Source organism: Macaca fascicularis, chromosome 9, assembly GCF_037993035.2.
Source record: "Macaca fascicularis isolate 582-1 chromosome 9, T2T-MFA8v1.1".
Classification (NCBI taxonomy): domain Eukaryota; kingdom Metazoa; phylum Chordata; class Mammalia; order Primates; family Cercopithecidae; genus Macaca; species Macaca fascicularis.
In genome coordinates, this window is record NC_088383.1 from 14,051,338 (window position 1) to 14,066,287 (window position 14,950).

Here is a 14,950-nt window from a genome sequence, read left to right on the forward strand (position 1 = left end):
GCTCACCAAGGAGACTGCTAGCTTGCCATCTGCAAGCCGCTTACCCCTGTGATCATCTATTCAAGAGACGATTGTCTGAAAAGATCTCTGAGGATCTCTCTTTTTTTTTTTTTTTTTTGTTGAGACAGAGTCTCGCTTTGTCGCCCAGACTGGAGTGCAGTGGCCGGATCTCAGCTCACTGCAAGCTCCGCCTCCCGGGTTCACGCCATTCTCCTGCCTCAGCCTCCCGAGTAGCTGGGACTACAGGCGCCCGCCACCTCGCCCGGCTAGTTTTTGTATTTTTTAGTAGAGACGGGGTTTCACCGTGTTAGCCAGGATGGTCTCGATCTCCTGACCTTGTGATCCGCCCGTCTCGGCCTCCCAAAGTGCTGGGATTACAGGCTTGAGCCACCGCGCCCGGCCGAGGATCTCTTATCTCATAGTTTTTTTTTGTTTGTTTTGTTTTGTTTTGTTTTTTGAGATGGAGTTTCACTCTGCCACCTAGGCTGGAGTGCAGTGGTGCAATCTTAACTCACTGCAACGTCCGCCTCCCAGGTACAAGCGATTCTTCTGCCTCAGCCTTCCGAGTAGCTGGGACTCCAGGTGCCTGCTACCACGCCCAGCTAACTTTTTGTGTTTTTAATAGAGACAGGGTTTCACCATGTTGACCAGGCAGGTCTTGAACTCCTGACCTCAAGTGATCCGCCTGTCTCAACCTCCCAAAGTACTGCATTTATAGGCGTGAGCCACTGCGCCTGGCCATCTGATAGATTTTTAAAACCTTCTTTATGTAACTTGATGAATGTGCATGTAGAATGACTTCCAAAATGTGAAAAAAATTGTCTTCTATTATGTTTCTAAGCCCTTGTATGAGGAAGAAAGTAAGTATTAGATAATATTCTTTCATCAGAGTAATTGGCATAAACGAAAGTAATTCCCTTTTTTGGTTAAAAATTCTTCACGTTTCCCCCAAATTGCTTTTTTAATATTCAAAGACGTTCCTGGAAGTAGTGGCAAATAAAAAAGTCCTGGTTGAAATTTCAAAGCCACTTCCTCATCATTCATATCCAGATGCAAAGACCACTTCCTCTTTAAGCCACATGGCTATTTTAAAAATAACAGCTCTTTACCATTTGTGAGTATCGTAATTACTCTGAGATTGATTTCCAGGTTTGGAGTTGGAGCTTCAGAGTCCTGGAAACTGGGATTTAATTCTGGCTGTTTATTAGCTATGTGAACCCGAGTTGGTGACTCAGAGTAGCTGCCGTTAGCATCATCAGAGTCATCCCTCATGTTTTGTAACAGTGATCATGATTTTGTTTGTCACTGATATGTCTCTTGATTTAGTCAGATACTGAAATTGAGAAAAATACTTGACATATCATAGCGCCTCCATTTCTCTGCTCTCATTTGAAACCACAAGTGAAAAAGGTTTTCTCCCCTTGACTTAAGCTGTGATGGTCTCTGTTAACTTGGAGAAAGGCCAGTGGTCTGTACAATGTGCCTTTATCTTTTGTCTGACTGCAGTCCCCTTTGAGACCAGATCTCTGGAAGGCTTGCCACCTTCAGCCACGGCTGCTTCTGCTGAACTGTTCCGTGGGTTTTGTGGTCTGGTGTCAGGTATACAGTGACTGTTTGGAGGAAGTGGGTGTGTGCAGTGTAAGGCTGGCCTCTCCGAAGCCTCACTGAGTCTCCACACCTTCCCTAGGAAGCATGGAGGAGCTTGGCACTGGGGGTCCCAGGACCAGCTGTGCTTGTTCACTAGTTGAGAATTAGTTGGAGAATGTTCTGGAAAGCAGTTCCTTTAAGCTGGTCCCAGTTATATTGGGTTACTCTCTTCTTAGGCTTTGGTATTTTTCTGATGAAAACCTTTTAACCTTTATACTGACCATGGCATTGTCTAAATATAGGAGCAGATCTGCAGAGGGGGCCAAGAATTACTTGGAACATGAGGAGTTAACTGTGAGCCAGCTCCTGCTGTGCCTAAGAGAAGGGAATCAGAAGGTGGAGAGACTTGAAATTGCACTCAAGGAGGCCAAAGAAAGGTATGAAATCGGTTAACTTGAAATATGTGTTTTTTTTAAAACGGCTTTACTGAAGTATAATTAAGATACCATACAGTTCACCCATTTAAAGTATACATTTCAGTGTTTTTTAGAATATTCCCAGGATTGTGCAACCACTGTTACTACAATATAATTTTAGAACATTTTCTCCCCCAAATGGCACTCACTGTTTGCTCCTCCAAGCAACGTGCTTTCTGTCTCTATAGACTTGGCCATTCTGGACATTTCATATAAATGGAATTATACAGTCTGTGGTCTGTTGTGACTGGCTTCTTTCACTTAACATAATGTTTTTGAGGTTCATCTACAATATAGCATGTATCAGTACTTCCTTTTCCTTGCTGAATAACCTTCCATTGTCCATGTATACAACATTTTGTTCATTCATTCATCAGTTGATAAACATTAGGGTTGTTGCTACTTTTTACCTATTATGAATAATGCTGCTGTGAACATTATGTACAGGTTTTTGCTTGGACATGTGTTTTTAATTCTCTGGGGTATATCATTACGGGTGGAATTGCTGGGTCATGTGGAACCTCTATTTCATATTCTAAGGAACCAGCAAATCATTTTCCAAAGCAGCTGTGCCATTTCGCATTCCCACCAGCAGTGTATGAGCATTCACTTTCTCCACGTCCGTACCAACGCTTGTTTCTCACTGTCTTTCACGTTGACCTCAGCCATCCTAGTGGACGTGAATTGGTATCTCATAGTTCTGATTTGTATTTCCCTAGTGACAGTGATGTTGAGCATCTTTTCATGTTGACTGTTTGTTTGCTTTGGAGAAAAGTCTCTTCAGAGCCTTTGCCCATTTAAAAAAATTCGGTTATTTGTCTTTTTATGTGGAATTATAAGAGTTCATTTTACATGCTGGATACAAGTCCCTTATTAAATATACGATCTGCAACTATTTTCTCCCATTCCATGGATCATCTTTTCACTTGATGTTATCATTTGCAGCACATTTGTTTTTATTTTGATGTAATACAATTTATCTCCTTTTTCTTTTGTCACCTGTGCTTTTGATGTCCTATCTGAGAAACTGTTGCCTAACCCAAGGTCACGAAGATTTACTCCTATATTTTCTCTTAAGAATTTTGCAGTTTTGGCCAGGCGTGGTGGCTCACGCCTGTAATCCCAGCACTCTGGGAGGCCAAGCGGGCGGATCACAAGGTCAGGAGATCAAGGCCATCCTGTCTAACACGGTGAAACCCCGTCTCTAATAAAAAAATACAAAAAACTAGCCGGGCGAGGTGGCGGGCGCCTGTAGTCCCAGGTACTCGGGAGGCTGAGGCAGGAGAATGGTGTGAACCCGGGAGGCGGAACTTGCAGTGGGCGGAGATCGCACCACTGCACTTCAGCCTGGGAGACAGAGCTAGACTCCGTCTCAAAAAAAAAAAAAAAAGAATTTTGTAGTTTTATCTCTGACATTTAAGCCTGTGGTCCATTTTGAGTTTGTTTCCATGTATGTTGTGATATAGGAGTCCAACTTCATTAGACTCTCAGTTCTGTTTCATTGATCTATATGTCTGTCCTTATGCCAGCACCACAATGTCTTGAGTACCATAGCTTTGTAGTAAGTTTTGAAATCAGGAAGTGTATTAGCCCGTTTTCATACTGCTATAAAGAACCGCCTGAGACTGGGTAATTTATAAAAGAAAGAGGTTTAACTGACTCACAGTTCAGCATGGCTAGGGAGGCCTTCGGAAACTTACAATCCTGGCAGAAGGCGAAGGGGAAGCAAGGCACCTGCTTCACAAGGCGGCAGGAAGGAGAAGGAACACAGGAGGCCCTACCACACATTTATAAAACCATCAGATCTTGTGAGAACTCACTCACTATCACAAGAACAGCATGGGGGACCCTGCCCCTATGATTCAGTTACCTCCTCCTGGTCTCTCCCTTGACACATGGGGATTATGGGGATTACAATTCAAGATGAGATCTGGGTGGGGACACACAGCCTAACCATATGAGGAAGTGTGTGCCTTCCAACTTTGTTTTTCTTTTTAAAGACTGTTGGCTTTTCTGGGTTCTTTGCTGTTCCATAAGAATTTTAGGATCAGCTTGTTAATTTGTGAAAAAAGCCAGCTGGGGTTTTACTAGGGATTGCATTGTATCCCCAAATCATTTGGGGAGAATTGCCATCTTCAGGATTATGTCATCTGCAGAGATAGACTTGTTTCTTCTTTTCCAATATGAATGCCTTTTACTTCTTTTTCTTACCTGATTATCCTGTCAAAACAAACAAACAAAAAGTGTTAAATAGAAATGTAGAGAGCAGGCATCCTTGTCTTGTTCCTAATCTTAGGGGGAAAGCTAAGGCCCCACCTTTGTCATCACTTTCAGAGGTTCCTGGTGTCACTCATGCTTGAGTGTCCTGGAGTTCCCACATTGTGAATCTGGTTGCTTCTTGGCTTTCCCTACTGTTGGCTCAAAGGTTGGCCTTCTTGGGCTGGTAAGGCCCCACTCAGACCTATTCCTACTTTCCATTCCATATTTTCCTACTATTATTGCCTCTCACTTTTTCTTTGGTCCTGTAGGCACATGGCTTTTTGAAAGTCCTTTTAGTAGAGTTTGGGCTGGGAAAAAAATTATATGCATACATTCAACCCATTATCTTTAACCACAGTCTCTCTTGTTTCATTTGGATTGGGATGGCTTCCTGTGGTTATGATTTGGTGTTAAGAATGGTGTTACTTTTTTTGTTGTTGTTTATTCGGTGACTTTTAAACTTAACTATGTCCTAAAAGGAAAAGTCTTTCCTTCTCTACTGAATTCTTATAAATGAGATACCATGTTCATGGAAAACACATGCATCCACGTGTGTAAACACACACAAAAACAATTTCAAAAACATTGCTGTATAGTACAGTTCCGTGAAAACAGATGGTGTTCAAGATGAGTTACAATTGCCTTTTACCTCTGTGTGTATTCATCTGTGAATCAATTCTAGCCAATTTTAGGATGAAAAATAAAACTAATGCTAATATAGTGAATGTGTAGAGATTTTGAAAACCCCTGATCCTTTATCCCAGTTGTAAACAATGTTCTTTTTAGTGCTTCTGTAATTGCTATTTCTCTTAAAGCCAAGGAGAAAGTAACTTTTCTACCTTCTGTGATTTTCCAGAGTTTCAGATTTTGAAAAGAAAGCAAGTAATCGCTCTGAGATTGAAACCCAGACAGAGGGGAGCACAGAGAAAGAGAACGAGAAAGAGAAAGGTCCAGAGACTGTGAGTCCTAAGATTCCACGGCCACTGTCACACCCACACACACGATAGTAGTCCAGCCACTGAATTCGAATCTCGTGATGTGTTATTTGCTTTAGAAATGTAGAAATCATGTTGATGTTGAATATTATCTGTTTATTCCTTTTATATTCCCTTGTCCTGGTCTGTGTCAATTGTAGCAAGATGTATTTCTTTTTTTTTTTTTTGAGACAGAGTCTCACTCTGTCGCCAGGCTGGAGTGCAGTGGTTCAAGCAGTTCTCCTGCCTCATCCTCCCAACTAGCTGGGATTACAGGCACCTGCCACCATGCCCGGCTAATTTTTGTATTTTTAATAGAGACAGGGTTTCACCATGTTGGCCAGGACGGTCTCGATCTCTTGACCTCGTGATCCTCCCACCTCAGCCTCCCAGAGTGCTGGGATTACAGACGTGAGCCACCGCGCCTGACTGCGAGATGTATTTCTATCCGTATTCTACAAAACCATTTCCTATGTCTCTTCTTGACTGATTTCTTCTCCTCAGTCCTTCAATGAAGAAGCCTACTGTATGAAAAAGGAATTTTGTCCACTTTGTAACGAGATAATTTGAGGATATGACTCAGAAATGTGAGGGAGAATTGAAAGATTTGGGTTCTATCCCTTTACTGGTTTGAATAAAGTAGTTCGAAAGAGAGAGGTTTTCAGTGTTGTCTTGTTCAGTATTGTCTTATTCAGTATTGTCTGGTAATTGAGAGGTGCCTTTGAGTCTGCAGAGTCTTCAGCTTAGGGAAGTTAATGAAGCCGTGAAGGTTGATGGCCATAGTGGCGCACGTGAAAGGCATTTACATAAAATACTCACTTTAGGTAATTAATTTATTCAACAAATATGTACATTGAATGCCTACCATATGCCAGGAGATTGAGACCTTACTGTTGAAAGGAGAGAGAACATTTAGAAAACAGATGAAGAGACCACCAGTGAATAATAGTTCTCTGTTTGACTAAAACTAATTCAGCAGCCAGTAGCAGGGAAGTATGGTCTTTCAAGGCATCAGAAACTCATTTACAAAAATTATAGAGCTTCCAGGAAAAAAGCCGCACAACAAAAATAGTTGAGTAAACTAGAAACATACACTGGGAAGGGAGTATGGGGGCAAGTTGTTAGCTGGATACATAGGACTGTGCTTTGACACCTCTGTGGTCTGTGATCTCTGAACCTGGAATAGGGGTTTTTTTTGGAAACGGAGTCTCGCTCTGTTGCCCAGGCTGGAGTGCCGTGGCGTGATCTCAGCTCACTGCAAGCTCCGCCTTCCAGGTTCACACCATTCTCCTGCCTCAGCCTCCTGAGTAGCTGGGACTACAGGTGCCCGCCACCACGCCCGGCTAATTTTTTGTATTTTTAGTAGAGACGGGGTTTCACCATATTAGCCGGGATGGTCTCAATCTCCTGACCTTGTGATCCACCCGCCTCGGCCTCCCAAAGTGCTGGGATTACAGGCGTGAGCCACCGTGCCTGGCCAGGGTTCATTTTAATAGCGGTAAAGTCATTATCACAGTGCATCCAAATTGATTAGTTCATGCTTTGTTAGGAAACAGAAGTTACCCAAAGCTTAGCAAACTAAGTACCAAGTATCCAAAACATTCTTTTCCTACACGATGTTTGGGGTATTGTCAAAGTTGAATCAGTTCACCAGCCGGGCTTAATTGGCTGCTAATGGCTCAGACTGTTTTCTCCCAAAGAGGTTTATTTAATCTCTGATGATAATTGTCTATATATATTTGGGATTTCTCGTGTGATAGGTTGGAAGCGAAGTGGAAGCATTGAACCTTCAGGTGACATCTCTGTTTAAGGAGCTTCAAGAGGCTCATACAAAACTCAGTGAAGCCGAGCTAATGAAGAAGAGACTTCAAGAAAAGTAAGAATGCGAGAGCAATTTTATCCTCCTTTGAAATATACATTTTTACAAAGTATACTACTATATAAAAACGTAGGTTTTTTTACTATGTTATATAAAAGAAAAACAGACACCTAATTAAAATATGAATTCAGAAAATACTAATGTTCCAGTTAATGTGTGAACATGAAATACTTGTAATATGAGGGGATGGGGACTGGAGAACTTTAATTCTACCTCTTAGGGGTATTTGTTAAATGTAGGAGCCTGTGTGAGATCTCTACAAAGCTGTGAGCAAATTTTCCTGTTTTTGACTTAAGCCGAGGACAGTGACGTGAATAAGCATAAAGAAAGATGAAAAGAGCATAAAGATCTTGAGTGACATTTATTTATTTGGAAAAAGGTCAATTTCAATTCATCATTTCAATCAGTTAATTATTTCAGGCTAACATGTAGATTGAGAGTTTAGCATTTGCTTGTTTCTCTTGATGTAAGAAGTTACCCAAAACTTAGCAAACCTACGTTGGTGTTGTTCGATTGGATTCATTGGCAAACATGTTTTCTAGCCCAATACGGAGGTGTGTGTGTTTTCTTGAGGTTATAATTCCCAACACTCTGTAGTATTATGGTAACGTGGCAGCTACAACTAAGGACTTTGGACAAACAGACCTAGATTTGACATGTGGGTCTACAACTTATTTGTGTTGGGCAAGGTATTTATTTCACTTCTCTGAGCCTGTCTTGTCATTTGGAAATTGTGTGTTCTAGTTTCTTCTATATACATTGTGTTAAATGGTATGTCTAATGCACTGGGCATTAATGCTTTGTGCATAGCTGTCATTTATTTGTGTTATATTGAAATTCTCTTTCCGATCTTTAAGAAGACTTAGGGGAACTTCCTTTTTCCCTTATTGAATCTTTGTCAGAAACTAAAGTCTTTGCAATGGACAGAACCTGTAACTTTTTTTTTAATATAAAAGATATCTATGCATCACTACATGAGAAGGACCTTTAGCTAATTACTACTCTGGTCTGTGTTTAAATACTAAAGATGTATCTGTATGACTAGTTAAAATAATTATTCAAAGAGGACAGTACTGCGTGTGAGCTTAGATCTGTACTTTTTGATGTTTAGGCGTAAGGGTTCAGAAATATGGTCAGGTCTAGTAAAGAAGCAAGGAGGATTATGTATTTTATTTTGCATTCATAAACCCTACAGCCCTAAAATTCTTGTATTGTACATAACCTTGGGATTTGTTTAAAAGCCACTGAGTCAGAAGGGAGCATTGTTTATCCTCATGAAATCTTGACCTTTCTTAGGTGTCAGGCCCTTGAAAGGAAAAATTCTGCAACTCCATCAGAGTTGAATGAAAAGCAAGAGCTTGTTTATACTAACAAAAAGTTAGAGCTACAAGTGGAAAGCATGCTCTCGGAAATCAAAATGGAACAGGCTAAAACGGAGGATGAAAAGTGAGTATGCCGAGTCAGAAGGGCGGCGACGGGGCAGAGGAGGGAGACGCCTTTTTATACGGATTGGAATTCGGTTTTGAGAATCAGTTTTTAAAAATTTCTTTTTCACGGGCCGGGCGCGGTGGCTCAAGCCTGTAATCCCAGCACTTTGGGAGGCCGAGACGGGCGGATCACGAGGTCAGGAGATCGAGACCATCCTGGCTAACACAATGAAACCCCGTCTCTACTAAAAATACAAAAAAATTAGCCGGGCGTGGTGGCGGCGCCTGTAGTCCCAGCTACTCGGGAGGCTGAGGCAGGAGAATGGCGTAAACCCGGGAGGCGGAGCTTGCAGTGAGCCGAGATCGCGCCACTGCACTCCAGCCTGGGCGACAGAGCGAGACTCCGCCTCAAAAAAAAAAAAAAAAAAATTTCTTTTTCACTTATCTGAAGGAGTCCTAGGAGACTTCTCAGAGGGGATAAAGCTTAAAAGTGTTGTCATAATAAAATGATGCTGATGGTTTGCACTCTGTCTTGATCTTTCAGAAAATTTTTTTTTTGAGAGTAAGAAATGCTAGTAGGTGGTGGGATGATAAAGGTAGGCAAGATTGTTCTACTTGAGTGTTCAGAAGGTTGGGAGGCAAAACTATAAGTTTCTATGACATTTTCCCCAGGATTCCATTGTTTTATATCTTTTTTAATAGGTCCAAATTAGCCATGTTACAGTTGACACACAACAAGCTTCTTCAGGAACATAATCATGCATTGAAAACGATTGAGGAGCTAACAAGAAAAGAGGTATTCACCGCAAAAAATTACTTCCGTAGCCTAGTAATGAACAGAAACTGTTGAAGATTTTGTATATAAAATAGTTGCATGAATCCTTCAGTAAGTCTGGTTTCAAAGGTTGTTTTCCAGTGTACCATTATTTCTTGCATCTAGGGTTTATACCTTCTGATGTTCCACTTATGTGTAATGTGCTTTATTGCATACGAAGACAGTGTTAATGTCCTGTGGTCAGGGATTAAGCACTTAGTGTTTCTAAGGATAGGTTTGCAGGTGAGCTAAGAGCATGGGCTCCTCTGGGTAGGAAGGGCCATCCATTTTGTGGAACTCTGCAAGGCCAGCGTGCCTGCTGTCAGTAAATTTGGGACCCTGGAATCATCAGCCAGCAGTTTAAATTCATAATAGTGGGCCAGGTGTGGTAGCTCATGCCTGTAATCCCGGCACTTTGGGAGGCCAAGGCTGGGGGATCATTTGAACCCAGGAGTCTGAGACCAGCCTGGGCAACAGGGAGGCCCTATCTCTACAAAAAATAAAGAGTTAACCAAGTGTGATGTTTGTGCCTGTGGTCCCAGCTCCTTGGGAGGCTGAGGCAGGAGGATTACTTGAGCCTAGGAGGTCAAGGCTGCAGTGAGCTGTGATCACGCAACTGCACTCCAGCCTTTGGCACAGAGTGAGAACCTGTCTCTAAAAAAAGAAAAAAATTAAATAAATAAATTAGTAATAATGCCAGCATGGTGTGATAGTTTAGAGATCACAGAAGCTTGTGAATTAGAAGGAATCTCTGAATTTTTAGCCTTGTAAATGTACTCTTTGTTTTTCATTTATTTTATTTTAGAGAGGGAGTTTTGCCATGTTGCCCAGAATGGTTTTGAACTCCTGAGCTTAGGCAATCCACGTGCCTCAGCCTCCCAAAGTGCTGGAATTACAGGTGTGAGCCATCGTGCCCAGCATTTTGTCACTTATTTATTTAATAGAGTAGTGTTCCTCTCTTTGACCTAATAATTTTAAATTTAAAACATGTTTCTTCTTTTCCACTGACTTCAGGCAGAAAGAGTAACAAGTGGAAAAATAACAGTATCAACAAGTCACAGCCTTATCAAGAGTGGAGTTTGTTATTGTATCCCTGATTTTAGTGTTACCTTCTTGTTTCAGGAACTCATTATTTGCAAGCCACAACTTAAATACAACTTTCTGAATAAGTTAGCATTGCTGATTAACAGACTGGTTAGAGCTGATACATTTTTTTTTTTTCCGCGGTAGAGACGGATCTTACTATGTTGCCCAGACTTGTCTCACACTCCTGGGCTCAAAGATCCTTCCACTCCAGCCTCTCAATTCCAGGCATAAGCCACCACACCCGGCCAGAGCTGATAATTAAAAAAATCAACCTTTTTCTAATATTTTACTGAAATAGGCAGAATTATTTCGAAACCATTCCTAGAATCAATGTTTCTTTTTCAGTCAGAAAAAGTGGACAGGGCAGTGCTAAAGGAACTGAGTGAAAAACTGGAACTGGCAGAGAAGGCTCTGGCTTCCAAACAGCTGCAAATGGATGAGATGAAGCAAACTATTGCCAAGCAGGAGGAGGACCTGGAAACCATGACCGTCCTCAGGGCTCAGGTGAGGCACCTTCTTTCTGAAACCCCAGCTGAGCGAGGCCAGCCCTGACTGTATTCTCGCATGGGAAAGCGATGGTGTTTAGAATGTTTATGATTTTCTGTTGTTTATTTTTTTCACCCATGAATGTATGAAAACTTTAAAATGGAAACATTTGGAAAGTGTTCAGTGGATCTTATCCATTCTGCATTTGATAGGTAGGTAGTTGGATTCTTTCCGGTCTGTGGCATTACGATTAATGTTGCTAAGACAGTCCTGTGCATGTTGCTCTGTTCACATGTGGATGTTTTATATTTCTGTTGGCTACACGCCTAGGAGTGGAGTCGCTGGATCATAGACTCTGCATGTTATTCACTTTCAACAGGTGATGCCAAACCATTTCCCAAAGTGACTGGGCCAGTTTTCACTCCCATCAACAGAGTTTTCATGGCTCTGCATCTTACCAACACTTCTATTATCAGTCGTTTTCCTTTAACCACTCTAGGGGGTATGTAGTGGTATCTCATTTAATTTGCATTTCCCTGATGACTAATGGGAATGAGTCCTTTTTCAAGTGTTTTTGGCCTTTGAGGTATCCTCTTTGTGAAGTGCCTGATCAAGCCTGCCTATTTTTTTTTTTTTTGGTTCAGTTTTTGAGACAAGAGTCTTGCTCTGTCGCCCAGGTTGAAGTGCAGTGGTGTGATCTCGGCTCACTGCAACCTCTGCCTCCTGGGTTCAGGCGATTCTCCTGTCTCAGCCTCCCATGTAGCTGGGACTACAGGCATGTGCCAACATTGCCGGCTAATTTTTGTATTTTTAATAGAGATGGGGTTTCACCACATTGGCTAGGCTGGTCTCAAACTCCTGACCTCAGGTGATCCGCCCACTTCCACCTCCCAGAGTGCTAGGATTACAGGCATGAGCCACTGCGCCTGGCCTGGCTTTTTAAAAAAAAGTAATGACTTCTGTATATACTGCACATATAAGCCCTTGTCAGTTATTTTTGCCTTTTCACTCTCCTAAAGGTGTTATTTGAGGAACAAAAGTTCTTAGTTTTAAGGTAGTCCAGTATATCAGCCTTCTCATTTATGATTAGTCTTTTTGTGTCCTGTTGTAAGAAACTTTTATTACTCCAAGGCCAGGAAGATACTCCCTCTGTTGTCTTCTAAAAAATTTGTTGTTTTACCTTTTACATGAAGATGTACAAACCATTTGAAATTGGCTCTTGTGTATAGAAAGTGAGGTAATGGTAAATATTTATTTTTTTCCTATATGAATATCCAGTTGACTTGGTACCATTTAAGCCATCTTTTCTTAAGTGCTCTGCTGCCCTCTTCATCACAACTTGTGTCAACATGTACATGAGTCTGTTTCTGGATTGTGTTCTATTTTATTGATCTACTCATATATCTTTGCTCTGGTACCATGCTGTCTTATTATAAAGCATCAAACTTTTTTTTTTTTTTTTGAGAGGAGTCTAGCTTTGTCACCAGGCTGGAGTGCAGTGGTGCGATCTCGGCTCACTGTAACCTCCACCTCCCAGGTTCAAGCCATTCTCCTGCCTCAGCCTCCCGAGTAGCTGGGACTACAGGCGTGCACCACCACGCCCAGCTAATTTTTGTATTTTTAGTAGAGATGGGGTTTCACCACGTTGGCCGGAATGGTCTCGAACACTTGACCTCATGATCCGCCCGCCTCAGCCTCCCAAAGTGCTGGGATTACAAGCGTGAACCACTGTGCCCTGCCAGCATCAAATTGAATGGCTGGATCATAAGTTAGGTCCATTTTCCAGTTAAATAAATATTACCAAGCTGTCTTCCAAAAATGCCTAACCAAAATTATACTCTCACCAAAAGATAAGCACTCCTATGTCCTCATATTCTTGTATTATTTTAAAAACCTTGGCCAATCTGATGAAGGTAAACATGTTATTTTTTAATATACTAATGTCAGCAGTTTGTTATTCCCTACGTATAGACTCATTATCACCAAATACCCAGAGTAGTTGACCCCTGTGAAATGCAGGCAGTTGACTGGTACTTACAGCTTTAATAGAGCCTCAGCCTGCATTCTTAGCTCTTCAGAGCATTTCCTTGCTTGGGTAACTCATGTTATGGGGTTCTTCCACTCTGCTGCGGTCATGTATTTTCGCCCATTTTAGACATAGATATTTGTTTTATCTTGATGGATACTCTTGCTCATTCATTCAATAACTCCTTTTTTTTTTTTTTTTTTTTGAGACAGTCTTGCTCAGTTGCCCAGGCTGGAGTGCAGTGGTGTGATCTCGGCTCACTGCAAACTCCGCCTCCTGGATTCACGCCATTCTCCTGCCTCAGCCTCCCAAGTAGCTGGGACTATAGGTGCCTGCCACCACGCCCGGCTAATTTTTTGTACTTTTTTTAGTAGAGACGGGGTTTCACCATATTAGCCAGGATGGTCTCGATCTCCTGACCTCGTGATCCGCCCGCCTCGGCCTCCCAAAGTGCTGGGATTACAGGCGTGAGCCACCGCGCCCGGCCCAATAACTCCTTTTTTGAGCACTTATAATATGTCAAACACTGTTTTTACTGCCGGGGATATAGGAATGGACAAAACAAAGACTCTATTCTTACTGGCTCAAAGCTAGTAAGTGATAGAAGTGAGACTAAATCGAATTTAAGTCATACTCCGAAACACCCATGATCCATCACTGACACTGTGAGATGCTGAACCACTCACAATTGACAGGAAATCCCTTAAAATGATCTCTTTATTACACACTTTTAAGTAACGATAGTTTTGATAGAATATTTAGATTTTTATTACTTTTACTTTTAAAATAATGGATAATAATTTATATCTCAGAACCAGCAAATTTGAAAAGCAAATTTTAAACATAGAAAGTTAAAAATTAGTATTAAATTCCAATACCAATGGAACAGTTCACTCAGCTGACATCATTAAATATTAAAACACTATTAAGTGTTTTGTTATTTATAATTTTAAAACAATTATTTGATTTTTAAAATGTGTTGTTTTGTTTTGAGGCAGGGTCGCACTCCTGTCACCCAGGCTGGCGTGCAGTCGCATGATCGTGCTTCACTGCAGCCTGAATTTCCTGGGCTCAGGGGATCCTCGTGCCTCAACCTCCCGAGTAGCTGGAACTACAAGTGCATGCCATCATGCCCAGCTAATTTTTTGTATTTTTAGTAGAGTTGAAGTTTTGCTATGTTGCCCAGGCTGTCAGCAGGAGGCCTCACTTCCTCGCCATGTGGTCCCCTCCAGAGGGATGCTTGGGTGCCCTCATGTCGTGACAGCTAGCTTCCCCCAAAGCAAGTCATCCACCAGAGAGCAAGGAGTGACAGTGTCTTTTGTGACCTAGTCTCAGAAGCCGTACACCATCACTTCTGTAGTATCCTAGAGGTTACACAGATTGGCTTTATTCACTGTGAGAGGGAAACATACAAGGTGATGAATACCAAGAGGCAAGGATCACTGGAGCCATCTTAGGAGGCTGGTGACCACACAGGGGACGTGGATTGAATATGGAAAAGTCCATGGGAAATGGTCTTCTGTCAGGTTCAAATGCTGATTTGGCCGCTTAACAAATTTTCCCAAGATGAAGAGCCATTAAGTTTGTAAAATGAGGATAGCAAGTCTATATTCTCAGGATTTTTTCATAAGGTAAAGTAAGATAGTAAATGTAAAGCACCCAACATAGGACCCCACACATGTTTGGAATTTAATAAATAGCGTCTATTTGTGATGATGATTCTTTTAAATTTAGCTTAAGACCAGCCTTCATAAATACACTTGGCAGAATGAACAAACCATTTACTGTATTAAGTTGATCCTGAATTGTTTATTATCTAAAAGTCCAGATAATTTTGCTGAATTAATGGTACCTACAGTATTTAAACTACCTATATCAGTGCAGTTGTGGGATTTGTGTTGTTTAAAGCACACACACAAACACAGCTTGTATCTGC

At 41.6% G+C, this 14,950-nt stretch overlaps 1 protein-coding gene across 27 annotated transcripts in view; it reads left to right on the plus strand.

The window, feature by feature from the left end:
• OPTN (optineurin) overlaps positions 1-14,950 on the plus strand; it is a 54,538-nt gene that overhangs the window by 16,759 nt on the left and 22,829 nt on the right. For 24 of the 27 annotated variants that reach the window (XM_065520284.1, XM_074001033.1, XM_074001032.1 and 21 more), the window contains 6 exons: positions 1,890-2,024; positions 5,179-5,281; positions 7,057-7,172; positions 8,472-8,621; positions 9,305-9,398; positions 10,848-11,006. In XM_065520284.1, the coding sequence (XP_065376356.1) occupies positions 1,890-2,024; positions 5,179-5,281; positions 7,057-7,172; positions 8,472-8,621; positions 9,305-9,398; positions 10,848-11,006 (757 nt within the window). The remainder of the gene's footprint in view (positions 1-1,889; positions 2,025-5,178; positions 5,282-7,056; positions 7,173-8,471; positions 8,622-9,304; positions 9,399-10,847; positions 11,007-14,950) is intronic. The other 3 variants (XM_065520286.2, XM_074001046.1, XM_074001047.1) reach the window with 1 other exon arrangement.